Source organism: Salvelinus alpinus, chromosome 26 (assembly GCF_045679555.1).
Source record: "Salvelinus alpinus chromosome 26, SLU_Salpinus.1, whole genome shotgun sequence".
Classification (NCBI taxonomy): Eukaryota; Metazoa; Chordata; class Actinopteri; order Salmoniformes; family Salmonidae; genus Salvelinus; species Salvelinus alpinus.
Window position 1 is genome coordinate 35,225,464 of NC_092111.1, and position 18,272 is coordinate 35,243,735.

Consider the following 18,272-nt stretch of genomic DNA (forward strand, 5'->3'; position numbering starts at 1 on the left):
ACGAGACGTATGTGGCATGATGACGCAATCGCTATCACTCTGCCCTATCCCATCTGGACAAGAAAAACATCTATGTAAGAATGCTGTTCATTGACTACAGCTCAGCCTTCAACACCATAGTACCCTCCAAGCTCATCATTAAGCTCGGGGCCCTGGGTCTGAACCCCGCCCTGTGCATCTGGGTCCTGGACTTCCTGGCGGGCGCTCCCAGGTGGTGAAGGTAGGCAACAACACCTCCACTACACTGATCTTCAACACAGGTGTGTGTACTTAGCCCCCTCCTGTGCTCCCTGTTCACCCATGACTGCGTGGCCACTGAGGTCTCCAACTCAACCATGAAGTTTGCAGACGTCACAACAGCGGTAGGCCTGATTATGAGACAGCCTACAGGGAGGAGGTGAGGGCCCTGGCGAAGTGGTGCATGGGCACACTGCCTGCCTTTCAGGACATCTACAACACCCGGTGTCACAGGAAGGCCAAGAAGATCATCAAGGATCTCAGCCTCCCGAGCCATGGCCTGTTCACTCCACTACCAACCAGAAGGCGTGGTCAGTACAGGTGCATCAAAGCTGGGACAGAGACACTGAAAAACTGCTTCTATATCAAGGCCATCAGACTGTTAAAAAGTCACCACTAGCCTGCCCCTGCCCAGTACCCTGCCCTGAACTTTAGTCACTGTCACTAGACGGCTACCACCTGGTCGCTCTACGATTCACCTTGGAGGCTACTGCCCTGTGTACAGTGCCTTGCAAAAGTATTCATCCCCTTTGCATTTTCCCTATTTTGTTGCATTACAACCTGTAATTTAAATTGATTTCATGTAATGAACATACACAAAATAGTCCAAATTGGTGAAGTGAAATGAAAAAAAATTACTTGTTTAAAAAATTCAAAAAAATAAATAACAGAAAAGTGGGGTGCGTGCATATGTATTCAACCTCTTTACTATGAAGCATCTAAATAAGATCTGGTGCAACCAATTACCTTCAGAAGTCACATAATTAGTTAAATAAAGTGCACCTGTGTGCAATCTAAATGTCACATGATCTGTCACATGATCTCAGTATATACAGTGGGGAGAACAAGTATTTGATACACTGCCGATTTTGCAGGTTTTCCTACTTACAAAGCATGTAGAGGTCTGTAATTTTTATCATAGGTACACTTCAACTGTGAGAGACGGAATCTAAAACAAAAATCCAGAAAATCACATTGTATGATTTTTAAATAATTAATTTGCATTTTATTGCATGACATAAGTATTTGATCACCTACCAACCAGTAAGAATTCCGGCTCTCACAGACCTGTTAGTTTTTCTTTAAGAAGCCCTCCTGTTCTCCACTCATTACCTGTATTAACTGCACCTGTTTGAACTCGTTACCTGTATAAAAGACACCTGTCCACACACTCAATCAAACAGATTCCAACCTCTCCACAATGGCCAAGGCCAGAGAGCTGTGTAAGGACATCAGGGATAAAATTGTAGACCTGCACAAGGCTGGGATGGGCTACAGGACAATAGGCAAGCAGCTTGGTGAGAAGGAAACAACTGTTGGCGCAATTATTAGAAAATGGAAGAAGTTCAAGATGACGGTCAATCACCCTCGGTCTGGGGCTCCATGCAAGATTTCACCTCGTGGGGCATCAATGATCATGAGGAAGGTGAGGGATCAGCCCAGAACTACACAGCAGGACCTGGTCAATGACCTGAAGAGAGCTGGGACCACAGTCTCAAAGAAAACCATTAGTAACACACTACGCCGTCATGGATTAAAATCCTGCAGCGCACACAAGGTCCCCCTGCTTAAGCCAGTGCATGTCCAGGCCTGTCTGAAGTTTGCCAATGACCATCTGGATGATCCAGAGGAGGAATGGGAGAAGGTCATGTGGTCTGATGAGACAAAAATAGAGCTTTTTGGTCTAACTCCACTCGCCGTGTTTGGAGGAAGAAGAAGTATGAGTACAACCCCAAGAACACCATCCCAACCGTGAAGCATGGAGGTGGAAACATCATTCTTTGGGGATGCTTTTCTGCAAAGGGGACAGGACGACTGCACCGTATTGAGGGGAGGATGGATGGGGCCATGTATCGCCTGATCTTGGCCAACAACCTCCTTCCCTCAGTAAGAGCATTGAAGATGGGTCGTGGCTGGGTCTTCCAGCATGACAACGACACGAAGCACACAGCCATGGCAACTAAGGAGTGGCTCCGTAAGAAGCATCTCAAGGTCCTGGAGTGGCCTAGCCAGTCTCCAGACCTGAACCCAATAGAAAATCTTTGGAGGGAGCTGAAAGTCCGTATTGCCCAGCGACAGCCCCGAAACCTGAAGGATCTGGAGAAGATCTGTAGGGAGGAGTGGGCCAAAATCCCTGCTGCAGTGTGTGCAAACCTAGTCAAGAACTACAGGAAACGTATGATCTCTGTAATTGCAAACAAAGGTTTCTGTACCAAATATTAAGTTCTGCTTTTCTGATGTATCAAATACTTATGTCATGCAATAAAATGCAAATTAATTACTTAAAAATCATACAATGTGATTTTCTGGATTTTTGTTTTAGATTCCGTCTCTCATAGTTGAAGTGTACCTATGATAAAAATTACAGACCTCTACATGCTTTGTAAGTAGGAAAACCTGCAAAATCGGCAGTGTATCAAATACTTGTTCTCCCCACTGTATACACCTGTTCTGAAAAGCCCCGAGTCTGCAACACCACTAAGCTAGGGGCACCACCAAGCAAGTGGCACCATGAAGACCAAGGAGCTCTCCAAACAGGTCAGGGGCAAATTTGTGGAGAAGTACAGATTCTAAAAAAATATCAGAAATTTTGAACATCCCACAGAGCACCATTAAATCCATTATTGAAAAATTTAAAGAATATGGCACCACAACAAACCTGCCAAGAGAGGACAGATTGGAGTATCTGTCCATAGGACCACTTTAAGCCGTACACTTCACAGATCTGGGCTTTACGGAAGAGTGTCCAGAAAAAGGCCATTGCTTAAAGAAAAACATAAGCAAACCCGTTTGGTGTTCGTCAAAAGGTATGTGGGAGACTCCCCAAACATATGGAAGAAGGTACTCTGGTCAGATGAAACAAAAATGTAGCTTTTTGGCCATCAAGGAAAACGCTATGTCTGGCGCAAACCCAACACCTCTCATCACCCCGAGAACACCATCCCCACAGTGAAGCATGGTGGTGGCAGCATCATGTTGTGGGACTGGGAAACTGGTCAGAATTGAAGGAATGATGGATGGCGCTAAATACAGGGCCATTTTTGAGGGAAAGCTGTTTCAGTCTTCCAGAGATTTGAGACTGGGACGGAGGTTCATCTTCCAGCAGGACAAGGACCCTAAGCATACTGATAAAACAACACTCGAGTGGTTTAAAGGGAAACATTTAAATGTCTTGGAATGGCCTAGTCAAAGCCCAGACCTCAATCCAATTGAGAATCTGTGGTATGACTTGAAGTTTTCTGTACACCAGTGGAACCCATCCAACTTGAAGGAGCTGGAGCAGTTTTGCCTTGAAGAATGGGCAAAAATCCCAGTGGCTAGTTGTGTCAAGCTTATAGAGACATACCCCAAGAGACTTGCAGCTGTAATTGCTATAAAAGGTGGCTCTACAAAGTATTGACTTTGGGGGGGTGAATAGTTATGCATGCTCAAGTTTTCTTCAAAGTGGTAGGCATGTTGTGTAAATCAAATGATACAAACCCCCCAAAAATCTATTTTATTCCAAGTTGTAAGGCAACAAAATAGGAAAAATGCCAAGGGGGTGAATACTTTCGCAAGCCACTGTACATAGTCATTGAATACTGTTTTACCCACTTTATATGTATATACTGTATTCTAGTCAAGGCCTATCCTATTTAACTATTGCTGTACATATACTATTATTCAGATATACTACATATTCTATCCATATACTGTCCATATTGTCAATACATCTCATCACATATATATATATATATATATATATATATATATATATATATATATATTGAACAAAAATATAAACACAACATGCAATAATGTCATTGATTTTACTGAGTGACAGTTCACATGAGGAAATCAAAGTCACGAGACCCTAATCTATGGATTTCACTTGACCTGAAATACAGATATGCATCAGTTGGTCACAGATACCTTTAAAAAATGGCCGTCACAATGGGCCTTAAAATGCAATTGTGTTCGTTGTCCGTAGCTTATGCCTGCCCATACCATAACCCCACCGCCACCATGGGGCACTCTGTTCCCAACGTTGACATCAGTAAACCGCTTGCTCACACGACGCCATACACGTGGTCTGTGGTTGTGACGCTAATGGATCTACTGCCAATTTCTTTAAAACAACGTTCAAACATTTAATTCTCTGGCAACAGCTCTGGTGGACATTCCTGCAGTCAGCATGCCAATTGCAAACTCCTTTAAAACTTGAGACATGTGTGGCATTGTGTTGTGTGACAAAACTGCACATTTTAGAGTGGCTTTTATTGCACCTGTGTAATGATCATGTTTTTTAATCAACTACTTGATATGCCACACCTGTCAGGTGGATGGATTAGCTTGGCAAAGCTGCACACTAACAGGGATGTAAACAAATTTGTGTACAAAATTGAGACAAATAAGCTATACTTGTGTATGGAAAATATCTTCTATCATTTATTTCAATTCATGAAACATGGGACCAATACTTTACTTTACATGTTGAGTTTATATTTCTATATTTCTAAATTCCATTCTTTTACTTTTAGATTTGTGTATTGTTTGATACTAGTGCACTGTTGGAGCTAGGAACACAAGCATATCACTACATCCGCAATAACATCTGCTGAATATGTGTATGCGACCATTAAAATGTGATTTGATTATGATTTGACAGCTTACAGAATAAGGAAACCATATGACATTTTTTTTTATTTGGGTGCACTATATAAACAGTAGCAACTCTTACATGAAGGTATGAACAGACTTCTCCTCAGGTAGTTACAGCACTTGGACAGCTGTAATCATGACAGATACTGTGTCTCTGCTCCCGCCTCCATTCTCCTAAGTGTCCTCCTGATATCGAGCTCATTCCCTCTCTAACACCCTATTGTTCCAACCTTTGTATGTGTTGGAACAAGTCAGCATCTATATCTATATGAACCAGCTGAGAACTCCACAGTGTGGTGTGGCCCTGTCATTCAAGCCTTAGCAGGGGGCTCAGATACCCACTGGAACTTCCTAATTACTGTCCACCCCTACATCCCCCGTACACCCACCTCCCCATCTCTATCCCCCATGGAGCCTGCGTTGACCCGCTGGGCCTCAGTGACAGACATGCAAACGAGGCCAGAGTGCGGCCTATGCTGGGGCCCTGTAGATGCTCATCAGCCAGGGTATTGTTTACTACAAAGTGGCTACAGAAAACAGCGGGGAAGAGCTCCCTTGACAGGCCTGGCAGGAATTGATCTGTAGCACACAGCCAGGGGAGACACATTGAACCACATGTGTTCCAACTGCTAGAATTATATGATCGTGGTCGTGGACACAGGAAGGTGTTCGCTGTGAGGGAAAATAACTTATGAAATCGTGGAGTGGACTGTGGATCTGTCTCCCTCCGTTAGTACATTCGTCACACGTGACATCTCAGACAGCACTGGCCTGATTTTGACAAAACTTGGGTAAATGATGTGTCTTGCCATAGAGACCCGGCATTTACAAAACGACACTGATTGGCCCATGTCAGGAGCTATAATAACTAACTGAAATGTGTTGGTAACAGGCACTGCATCATTCGTGGGGGAATACATGTTTACTGTTGCTTCTTTTCTAACAGTAAATTATTATAATGATCTCGGAAAGGGATTTCCGTGTTATGAGATTATAGCTAGCTGCAACATGTTTCCTTGAAACATAGTTGATGACCAAATTAGGATGACATAACAGATATGATCACAAATAAGTGAAGGCGCCACAAGTGGTTGATTATTGATCCAGGAGGTAATGATTACCTGAGTAGCTGCCCAGTCTCGGAGCGTGGTTGTCACCTCCGTCATAGAAGTCCAGAGAGTCCCAGTTGTGTTCCGAAGCAAAGCTCACCACCTGGATCTGAGGCAAGGCGTTAGGACTCAGACCTTTTTCACAGTACTGAACCGACCCAAACTGTACTCAGTACTGCCTGATTCACACAGTACTATACTGGCTTGCATGGTCCTTTCCAGCATTGTTTTCAGCAGGCCAGAGCAGTACAGCACAGCACTGCTCAGTTCGGTTCGGCTCAGTTGTGTGAGACAGAGAAAGATAACTGCCATACAGAAACAGACAATTCGTCACCGCTTAAAAACCTTTGAAATACTCCAACTTAGTAAATGAACACTGTAGTACTGTAGATAATATTCAATGGAAAGAGAAAGACGAGACTTCAGGTCCAAAACACAGTGCCCACTTACAGTAAACATCTACCCTTTAAATAATTATTAAGCTATTTAAGTATTCCCTTTATTCAAGTTTAACTTCTGGTACTGCATGGCGATACTCTGAAAATCGCAAACATCTATATTCTTCCATGGTTCTCCAAGAACAGAACAGGCTCTCTTACCTGGATTCCAGCGCCCTCGGGCACCGAAACCTTCCAGACGCAGTTCTGATTGTTGTCATAGGGCTCGGGGTAACCCGGGGACAGGATGGTCCCCCTGCGTGCCGTCAGGGTCCCTCCACACGGCACTAAGGGGACAAAGTCAAACACAGAGGGGACATACGTTAACACAGCCACGTAGTGTCTCAGATTAGCAGTGCTGAAATTGAATAAGAACAACATGACAACTGTATAAGTGCAGATACCTGTACGTATTAGGACATACACATATGTCCTAATACGTACAGGTATCTGCACTTATACAGTTGTCATATTGTTATTATTCAGATTCAGCACTGAGCCACTTTCTGAATACGGGCCCTGCTTTCCTCACTATCGACGGGTTAGATGACAACGTCAAGAAAACGATGCTTCAACGGGGCAGAAGGTCGTGTTGTTGTGAGTCTGGACGGCCAGACTGCTAGCACCAGTGACAAGCACCAGTGACAAGCACCAGTGACAAGCACCAGTGACAGCACCAGTGACAAGCACCAGTGACAAGCACCAGTGACAGCACCAGTGACAAGCACCAGTGACAAGCACCAGTGACAAGCACCAGTGACAGCACCAGTGACAAGCACCAGTGACAAGCACCAGTGACAAGCACCAGTGACAAGAAGCTGCCATGTGGGGAATCGTAGGTGGCTCGTTTCAGCTAGCTTCATTTTTGTTCTTGATACCATGTCTTGTTTTGAGGTGTTTTGACTGGTCACGTCTATGCTAACATGTCAAAAAATTTGCTAGCTAGCTAACCAACAACTGTAACAATGTATTTGAGAGACAACAAGTGCAAATGTATTTGTTTTCAATACACATTGGAGACGAAATATAGTTTACATGTTGTTAATAATCTAAGGCAAACCCGTCTGTTTAGCCCCATTGGTTTTGTAGCTAAACAACCAATCCGTCTACAGACAGAGATATCACTATAGATGTCTGACTTAATAGTGAAGCTTCAGTGATGCCTCAGCAAATAGAAGATCCTTTGACTTACACAGACTAAAAGCATGTTGGACAAGTAACGGTTAATCAAATCTGGGATAAATGCATTCTTTGCCATGACAGGCAGTGATTATAGAACGAGTAAGCAGTGGTAAAATAATGTAATACCTCACGTTGACCAATCGGAACAGTCCAAGTTTCTACGCCTATTTTCTTCGAGGCCATACCTGTTCATTCTTATCAGCCTCATACACACATCCCATCCCACCATGTGCCTATGATTCAATTCAACTTTATTTAAAAAGGGACAATGAGGCATATAAACGTCTGCCTCTGCGGTGAAAGACGTGACATTATAACCGTTTCTCCCAAGAGAGAGAGAGGCTAGGTTAAGCAATTTCCCCCTGTTTGCTGAAGGCCTGCCAAGTATTGTCTTCAAAACGCGAGAGGAGGGAGAGAGGTGGGAAAGTAGAGAGCTGTCAATAGCACAAGCTGGTATCTAATGCTGCCAGAACAGTGTGTTTTTTCTCCCCTGATCTGATGCTCAGATCCGATGATGATGCTATCTGTGAAGGATAACAGTATATACTAGAGGTCAGCACCAATCACCTTGTTTAAATAACTAAGAGAAGACTGGGACACACTGATGGCTGTCTAATATGGCAGCAGAAATGTCTGACAGATCTGAGAGTGAAGGAGAGAGAGAGCGAGGGGGAGGGAGAGATGGAGAAAGAAAGAGAGAGCGAGACATTGAGAGAGAGGGGAGAGAGCGAGGGGGAGGGAGAGATGGAGAAAGGAAGAGAGAGCGAGACATTGAGAGAGGGGAGAGAGAGAGAGGTGTTGAGAGACAGGGGGGAGAGAGCAATATATCTGTGTCAGAAGATTAAATTATTCAACAAACTCACTTCAGAGCAATTCTAACTCATCCATATTTTACAGATGATATATAAAATGCAGCGATAGTGCTCAGGTAATCACGGAGAAAATCCTATGGCCCGTATCCGTCCCACTGGAAAACAGAAATGGAAAACAGAAAAAGAAAAAACCCAAGAAGACGTGTTCTACAGCGGGGCAAAGAGGCAGCGTAGAGAAAGCAAGTCATTCAGAAATATGGCCTTGCCAACTCCACACTCCCTTATGCATTGATAAGTGGCCCTTCACCTCCACATAGCTAGATACTGGCCCTTCATTCAAAGACTAGATACTGGCCCTTCATTCAAAGACTAGATACTGGCCCTTCATTCAAAGACAGCTTGCTAGGGGCCCTTCATTCAAAGACAGCTAGATAGTGGCCCTTCATATCAAGGCTACAGCTCTGGTCAAATCCTGTTTACAAACTCTGTGTCTCCCTCCTTTGCTTTGGAGCAGGGCTTTGGATGGGTTTGACAGAAAATAACACCATGCCATTCTGTCTCTGCCAGTTAGGAGCAGGGAGCAAGCACAGATTAGATGTACTTGACTAGCCTCCCATCAGACAGGCATGCCCATCCCACCATGGACTGGGGGAAAATCCCTGCGTTATTAAATGTAGCTTGATATGAAAGTCACTCTGGCTGAAAACCAGAACCTTGAATATTGGTGTGTGATCCGCAGACAAAAAGGCAAACATCACTTTAAGAGAGAAAAGGCAGCCATTGGAAGATCATTACCATTTAGAGGCTATTTTCTGAGCTGTTTAGACATAATGAATAGACTGCAGCTCTGCTGACAATTAGTAATAATTGTAACCAGAAACTGGGCAGAGCACTCGTCGGGAAAGAGAGTGAGAGAGTCATCTCTTGCTTTAACTCTGCACTCTCATCAGAGACACTCTCTCCTCTCTTCCTCTCTCTCTACCCTCTCTCCTCTCTTCCTCTCTCTCTACCCTCTCTCCTCACAATGCTCTTTCTACCCTCTCTCCTCACCACGCTCTCTCTACCCTCTCTCCTCACCACGCTCTCTCTACCCTCTCTCCTCTCTTCCTCTCTCTCTAGCCTCTCTCCTCACAACGCTCTCTCTACCCTCTCTCCTCACCACGCTCTCTCTACCCTCTCTCCTCTCTAGCCTCTCTCCTCACCACGCTCTTTAGACCTGGCTGGATGCACAGCCAGGAGGAAACATTCTGCTTGTTTCAGTTAAGAGTGTGAAGGAAGGCCTCCTGAGGGACCCTCACAGCCAAAATCCCAGTCTGCTTTCATGTGCACACTCACGCTCCCACGTTAACGACTTTGCCTCACTTAAGAGGTCGGCCCGTGGTGATTGGCATGTTGATGAAGCTTGAGAGAAAGGTAGAAGACTCAGGCGTGTTTCTGACATGCGGTCACCAATCACGGTAGTCGACAATTGGCTCGGGAGTCAATCATACTGACCAATACATGTGGGTAGCGAGTCGTTCCATTGGGCCAAGGTGTCAGGGACGGTCTCACAGCGGATAGCGGTGGAACCGTGCAGGATGTATCCGGGGTTACACTCGAACAGGACTGTGGCGCCCATGGCGAAGTCGTTCCCGATCCGTTTGCCGAAGCGAGGCTCAGGGACCGAACTGCACTGGGTGGCACTGGTCCTTGGGACAGCTGTGGAGAGGATAGGAGGTGTCAGCAAAGCAATGGAGGAAGAAGAAGACGAAGTGGGGACAAAAACATGAAATAACACAAACCCACTCTCTGGTGACAGACTTTCAGCTATAGCTAGCTAGAGTGACATTTGATAATGCAAAACCCACGTCTTTAATGCCATAACACAGACCACCACCAATGGTGCATTAAGGCGCTGTAAGAGGGGAGGAGAGTGTGTGTCTGTTACCTTGATCAACTTCCCATGAGTGCTCCCACACTTGAATACTGAACGCAGGTTTAGGGTTTTCATATAAACAAGAACCATCTGACTGAATCTGGCCTTTGTGTAAAAGTATGACATATTGAAATTGGGATTACATTTTGACCAGAACAACAGCACTGAGTTAGTGAGTGGGATTTAAGTTAGCAAGCCTTGCTTGCATGAACAAGCTATTTTAAATGATAGGAGACTAGGCTAGCATTTTAGAAAGCTTTGCATGTGTAATAGAGAATTACATCCGGGTAGCAGGCAGGCAGCGTCTGGAGTGTGTTGTTGGAATCCATCCAGGAGTTAGGCTAAGCATGCATCAGGGGGGGGGGGGCATGAATGAGTCTTCTACACTGGAGGAAGCTGCTGCTGAGTGTTAAGTTACGTCCCAAATGGGACCCTATTCCCTATATATTGTAATACTTTTGATCAGCAGTGCACTTATGAAGGGAATGGGGTGCTAGTTCGGACGCAGACATACCCTCATGAGATTTTCAAGGGGAGGGGGAAATGTGGCATGTGTAGAATTTGTTAAAGCTATAAGAAGCTTGATCATTCTAAGCAATTGTTGGGAGGGGATGTGAGAAGCATCTTGCTGAGCAGAGCATCCCTGTGCCTTTGATAGTGCTGAACAGACAGGTTTTGGGGCCCGGCAACGTCATCAACAGATGCTAGCTGACAGAAAAATAAAAAATGCACCCCTCCGGTTTTCGGCACACTCCTGATGAATGTAGGTACTCTATGGAAGCGTGAGTCTAAAATGTCAGACGTCTAAAAATAATCTCCTCTCATAGACACACGCTACTCTTGAGGGCATTCTGTAAGGAAATCTTAATGAAGCTCAATCTAACTCAATGCCTGTCAGAGTCGCATATTTCAGATGTTTTTATTTCAAGTGGAGCTAGTGTATTCAAAGGATCATTAAGTATATACAGTGCGTTCGGGAAGGTATTCAGACCCCTTGACTTTTTACACTTTTAATTACGTTACAGCTTTATTCTAAAATTGATTAAATTAATGTTTTTTCTCATCAATCTACACACAATACCCCATAATGACAAAGCAAAAACAGGTTTTCAGACATTTTTGAAAATGTGTTAAAAACTAAAAATATAAATAGCATATTTACATAAGTATTCAAACCCTTTGCTATGAGACTCGAAATTAAGCTCAGGTGTTTGAGCTCATGTTTCCATTGATCATCCTTGAGATATTTCTACAACTTGATTGGAGTCCACCTGTGGTAAATTCAAATGATTTGACCTGATGTGGAAAGGCACACCTGTCTATATAAGGTCCCACAGTTGACAGTGCATGTCAGAGCAAACACCAAGCCATGAGGTTGAAGGAATTAGAGTCCGTAGAGCTCCGAGACAGGATTGTGTCGAGGCACAGATCTGGGGAAGGGTAGCAAAAGATTTCTGCAGGATTGAAGATCCCCAAGAACACAGTGGCCTCCATCATTCAACAATGGAAAAAGTTTGGAACCTCCAAGACTCTAACTAGAGCTGGCCGCCCGGCCAAACTGACCAATCGGGGGAGAAGAGCCTTGGTCAAGGAAGTGACCAAGAACCTGATGGTCACTCTGACAGAGCTCCATAGTTACTCTGTTTTGATGGGAGAACCTTCCAGAAGGACAACCATCTCTGCAGCACTCCACCAATCAGGCCTTTATGGTAGAGTGACCAGACAGAAGCCACTCATCAGTAAAAGGCACACAACAGCCCGCTTGGAGTTTGCCAAAAGCCACATAAAAGACTCTCAGATGATGAGAAAGAAGATTCTCTGGTTTGATAAAACCAAGATTGAACTCTTTGGCCTGAATGCCAAGCGTTGCGTCTGGAGGAAACCTGGCACCATCCCTATGGTGAATCATGGTGGTGACAGCATCATGCTGTGGGGATGTTTTTCAGCAGCAGGGACTGGGACACTAGTCAAGAGGGAAAGATGAACGGAGCAAAGTACAGAGATGAAAACGTGCTCCAGAGCACTCAGGACTTCAGACTGGGGCGACGGTTCACCGTCCAACAGGACAACGACCCTCAGCACACAGACAAGACAACGCAGGAGTGGCTTTTGCACAAGTCTCTGAATGTCGTTGAGTGGTCCAGCCAGAGCATGGACTTGAACCCGATCAAACATCTCTGGAGAGACCTGAAAACAGCTGTGCAGCGACGCTCCCCATCCAACCTGACAGAGCTTGAGAGGATCTGCAGAGAAGAATGGGAGAAACTCCCCAAATACAGGTGTGCCGAGCTTGTAGCATCATACCCAAGAAGACTCCAAGTGCTTCAATAAAGTACTGAGTAAAGGGCCCTAATACTTATGTAAATGTGATATTTGCGTTTTTTAAAATTTGAAATACATTTGCCAAAATGTCATTGTGTGTAGATTGATGAGGGAAAAACATTGATTTCATCAATATTAGAACAAGGCTGTAACGTAACAAAATGTGGAAACAGTCAAGGGGTCTGAATACTTTCTGAATGCACTGTATACTGTCCTTTTGAATACATAGAGGAGAGTATCATTACAGACGCAACTAAACTCAATCCATCCCTCTGGCTTGACTGGGGTTGGATGAAAGCGAATTGCTGCAACATTTGAATAATGTCATCACAGATCTAAAATAACCAACTCTGGTACACAAAAAGGGCTTGCTTTCATATGCACTGTGTTCCTATTAGGACAGCTTAAGAGTCACAAGGATGTCCTAATATAGACACCGTACTCAGGAATAATCTATAACCTATGAAAGATCTATGGAAGACCAACCTTGATAGACAAAGTGAAAGCCCTTGGCCGTCTCCGGGCCTACCGTGGTGAACTTGATGGTTATCTGGTTACCAGTGCTCAAGGGTAGAGACTCCCCTGAAGAAAGAAAGACATTGGCAATCAAACACAATTTACAAGTCCACCGAACACAAACATTTCACGGGATGAAATGGAGGTTATTCTTCTGATTAATTTGTACATATGTGAAATCTTCATTTGACCAGTTTCTCACAGCAGGAAAATAATCCTGCAGAAACTAGAAGTGGTCATTATTATGTGGATTATTTTTAATGGACATTTATGTATGGGTTGATACACTTTCAGTTAGGATAAATCAAGTGGAAAAAGTGGAAAATACAAACTATAGAAGCCTTTTTAAACCTTGAATACACTATAATTTACATGTCCTGCAATGCAGGAAAATTCTCTGCGACAAAAGAGTGATCAAATGAAAACAGCACATCTGTAGGTTGCTGTCCAACAACGGATGATCCGACCCAGTCACAGATCAATGTATCAGAGTCCATTGGATTAATCAATCACTTTGATCTCCAATCTGGCTTTGTTGAACTCTGAAGCCTTTCAGTGCAGAACTGATCAGCTGCTGGTTCAATGTTATATTTGAAGAAGGATATTAATTTGCTTTGATAGGAGGCGTCTTATTGACTGCCAACTCCAGTCAAGCCAGAGGCACTCTCATCCCACCTCTTCTCTTCTATTTTCTTCGTCTTCGTCTTTATCTTCGTCTTTGTCGTTGTCTTCTTCTTCTTCTCAGTCTCTCTGACACTTTTGTGGTCTCATCCCCAAGATGGGATGAGGGGGAAATGTATGGCCCTGCATCAGCACTTACCTCTTTGTCAAGAACATATTTTCAAGTGTTTCTGATTACATGGTACACATTGCAACCATGTCATTTTCCATCCATCCATCCGACACACACACACACACACACACACACACACACACACACACACACACACACACACACACACACACACACACACACACACACACACACACACACACACACACACACACACACACACACACACACACACACACACACACACACACACACACACACACACACACACACACACACACACACACACACACACACACACACACACACACACACAAGGCTCAATAGCTCAGCATAAGTGAGGGTATGGACCCAAGGGAACAGGTGCTTTTGATAAATATAATAACTATAGGTAGAGTAAATGTGGGGGAAACGTAGGCAGGGGAAGTATGTGTAACTATCATAGGGATCCATCTTGGGCTTTGTTCTCTTATGTGTGTAGCTCAGAGTTCTCACAATTCATTTGAGATTTTCATGGAACGTGAATGTGGTGTACTGGGATTCTGACACAGAGTGGTGCTGGAGACTAAAATGATACCAAACAATAGGGTTGAATGTGTGATTAATGCATAGCCCTACAGATGTGGCCACAAAGCCCTCAAAGAGCAAGCGGCAAAAAGGTGACAAAAGGAAAAACTCAACAACAAAAAACTCCAGTTCTGTGCTGCTGTTGCTGACTGTGCTGCTGTTGTCTGTCCTTGTGTTGCGTTGCTTTTTGTATTACCTGAGTGGGAGCCAGAGAGAGAAGACAGGAGTGGAGACTGCTGCGTAGGCCCATCATAAATGTCCACCACGTCATTGAGTGACGTCTGGAACAAGACAAACTGTCCAAACAACACTGAAGGAGAAAGAGAGAAAGAGAGAAAGAGAGAGAGAAAGAAAGAGGGAGAGAGAGAGAGGTTGACGTGTGAAACTAAACAAAAATATTAACAAACAAGCTAACACCATTGTGTTAACATCATTCATAATTTCACAGGCGTAATGTTATATACGGTGGCCATTTAGAAAATGCACGAGAGCTTAATTGTGACATCTATTTTGGCCCCCCGAAGCCAGTAAGTCTCAGCGCATAGTAGGTACTAAAGCGCGGCAAAATAGATAAAACGGGTCGTTATACAATTACTGTTTTGTCAACTGCTCCTGCTCTCTTTAGCGACGAGCATATTGAGATGCTTTATATTGTATTTATTGTGCCAATAACATCATAAAAGTACATCATTATTCTTCATTACAACAGCAGTGACCTTAAAGCTGAAGCAAGGACTTCCAGAGGTAACAGGGCTGTATGTTTATTTCAATATTTGAATTGAAAACCTCTCGGGGACCATTCTCTTTGTGTTTGGAGCGAAGCCACAGTAAACTGGTGCACCCTGGGGGCTCCCTCTCCACTGTGTACAGTAATAAAGAAGTATCCTAATTTTGCCTCCCTAACCACTTTGAGAGAGTCATTGTGAAGGCAGAAAAAACTGATTACCCATCCTACTCATTAGCATTACAAAACTCTACTGTACTCGCCCTAAATTGTTATGAAATGACAATTTTTCTGTTAAGACTACTTCTTCTCAGGAGAAACAGTAAGTTGTAAAGGTGTCCGTATACCTAGGTTATGCTTCGCAAGTGACCGTCCGTGCTCGCATACTCCCTAAAGACCAGAAACACTTCCTCAAAATAGTCTGAATTAATCAAAGACAAATCAAGAAATATGTCAATAATTTTGACGTTTTTACAGAGGAGGTCTTTGTTGCTCAATTTTACATCTAACTAAGATGTTTGGTGAAGTATTTCTCAAGTGAAAACATTTGCTTAAACACTTCATGTTCCCACTCCTACTAGGAGTAGTACTGTTGACCAATCACAGACAAAGGGGCGTAGACATCGGCTACCGAACTTCGACCTGTCTCAATGAAAATTGTGTGCACTAACAGCCCCCAGCCAAGAAACTGCCGAAGACCAAAACAAACAAAAACGTCACAAAATGTTATCATAATATATGGACGAACTGTTTCGACTGGGAAGCATACAGTAAACATAAGTAACTTCACTAAGGCAAAGGTAGTTGCTGATTTCTCTAACATTACATTCTCCCTGACCCAAATGAAGTTCAGTTTCCAACACGGACGGCCCAATGATATAGGCCTTACCCAGAATTCCCAGGTTTTCTAGAAATGAAATTTAGATGATTTTTTCTGCTTATTTCTGCTTATTCTAGGAATCTTCCCACTGGGACTTCTGGAAAACCTGAGAGTTTGGAGAAAGTTACCGCAATTTTGTAACCCTAGGCCCACTTTAAACTAACTTTTGAATTTTAAGTGATCTTGAAATGATATGATCTAAATCCTACGAATGATCACCTTAGATAATATATGAGACTAGGGAGGAACACTAAATGAACTCACTTGCACCATCTTGCCCTACTAACTGTGGATTAGGAAGTTAGTTAAAGAGGTGAATTAATCTACTAGAAGTTAGTTTTAAAGAGGATAATGAATCAACTAGAAGTTAATTAAAAGAGGCTAATTAATCTACTAGAAGTTAGTTAAAGAGGTGAATTAATCTACTAGAAGTTAGTTAAAGATGTGAATTAATCTCCTAGAAGTTAGTTAAAGAGGATAATGAATCTCCTAGAAGTTAGTTAAAGAGGTGAATTAATCTACTAGAAGTTAGTCAAAGAGGCGAATTAATCTACTAGAAATTAGTTAAAGAGGTGAATTAATCTACTAGAAGTTAGTTAAAGAGGCGAATTAATCTACTAGAAGTTAGTTAAAGAGGTGAATTAATCTACTAGAAGTTAGTTAAAGAGGTGAATTAATCTACTAGGGCTCAGGGCAAAATGCATCTCTACGTACCAATAAGCTTATAGGACTGTTATGTTGTGATTACGCCCAAAGCTTCTCACATAGGGTGTCTCATTACACCCCATAGTCATCCTGATAGTAAATAAACTTTTTATTTTTTAAATATTTTTCTAGTGGTGGATCAGTTTAATATTGTTGCTTCCATCAATGTAAGTGTCTGCATCATTTCCAATCCCCCATAATTTTTTTGGGGTAAATATATCCATATACATACACGTACATACACATATGCATACACATATATACATACACATACCTATATAGATATACATACATTTAAAAAAAAATATATACCTTTATTATTCCCCACACACCCTACCACCCTTCCCCCAATTGGAGTAAACCAATAGACAACAGCACCCAGGCTTCCACCCTCAGTCCACACATCTTATACACATTTTACAGACACAATCTATTTTACAATAGTTATATTTTGTTTGTTTTTAGTCCTTCCTCTATTTCTGATGTCCATCCAGTTTGATTTCTATTTGTAACTGTGCTATTTGACAACGTTTCTGAACCTATATACATTTTACAGACCCCGTATGTTTTACATTGGTTATCTTGTTATTAGTCCCACCCTTCAGCTCCATTCAACCCCTCCCATCTATTTCTTAACACCATCCATTCTATTTGCCATATATTTTTCAACTGTACTGTGATGCTTCACAAAAGTACTGAACCTTTCTATTCTCATAGCTTCTACAGATTGTAAATTAAAAATAAACATTTTTGCTAAAATAATTATTATATTATTGATTGATTAACTATGGCTTTTGAAATCACCCAGTATTGCTATCTGCAGCGTTAGTTCTAGGCAAATGTTGCAATTCTTCAGCCATTTCTGGACCTGTGACCAAAAACGACCTAAAATATACTTTGTGGAGGTCATACATTCATCTTTCCTGATTCCCTTTGATTTCTTGCCTTAATGAAATTGTATCTTTACGCTAACAGTCGCCATGTGAATCCCATTCAGGAGCCCTATGTATCATCCGTCTCAAACTAGGAGAGCTGATTAAGGATCATTTTAGCCTTTTATTTTAAAACATTTTAAATAATTGTTTTTGATTACGGCACCTGATATTCCCAGGCGGTCTCCCGTCCCAATACTAACCAGGCCCGACCCTTAACAAATGTGTTCAGGATGGCATGGTCACAAGCTTATTATTTTTTACTCCATTTTCTCCCTGAATTAGGTCCCGTGGCTCGTCTTTGCATCTCCTCAATGGGCTCGGGAGAGGCGAAGGTCGAGTCATGCGTCCTCCGAAACATGACCTGCCTGGCCATCTACTTCTTTCCACACTGTGTGCTGTCCTATGGGGCTCCCAGTCACAGCCGGTTGTGACACAGCCTGGGATTGAACCTCAGGCTTTAGCAGCGCCTCAGCACTGCAGTGCAGTGCTTTTGACTG

General features: G+C 43.1%; 1 protein-coding gene across 2 annotated transcripts in view; it reads right to left on the minus strand.

Moving 5' to 3' along the window:
• Positions 1 to 18,272, minus strand: part of LOC139555242 (CUB and sushi domain-containing protein 3-like) — a 773,621-nt gene that overhangs the window by 163,253 nt on the left and 592,096 nt on the right. For both annotated transcript variants that reach the window (XM_071368883.1, XM_071368882.1), the window contains exons 32-36: positions 14,728 to 14,841; positions 13,142 to 13,237; positions 9,913 to 10,116; positions 6,587 to 6,711; positions 6,000 to 6,096 (exon numbers count right to left, since the gene is read on the minus strand). In XM_071368883.1, the coding sequence (XP_071224984.1) occupies positions 6,000 to 6,096; positions 6,587 to 6,711; positions 9,913 to 10,116; positions 13,142 to 13,237; positions 14,728 to 14,841 (636 nt within the window). The remainder of the gene's footprint in view (positions 1 to 5,999; positions 6,097 to 6,586; positions 6,712 to 9,912; positions 10,117 to 13,141; positions 13,238 to 14,727; positions 14,842 to 18,272) is intronic.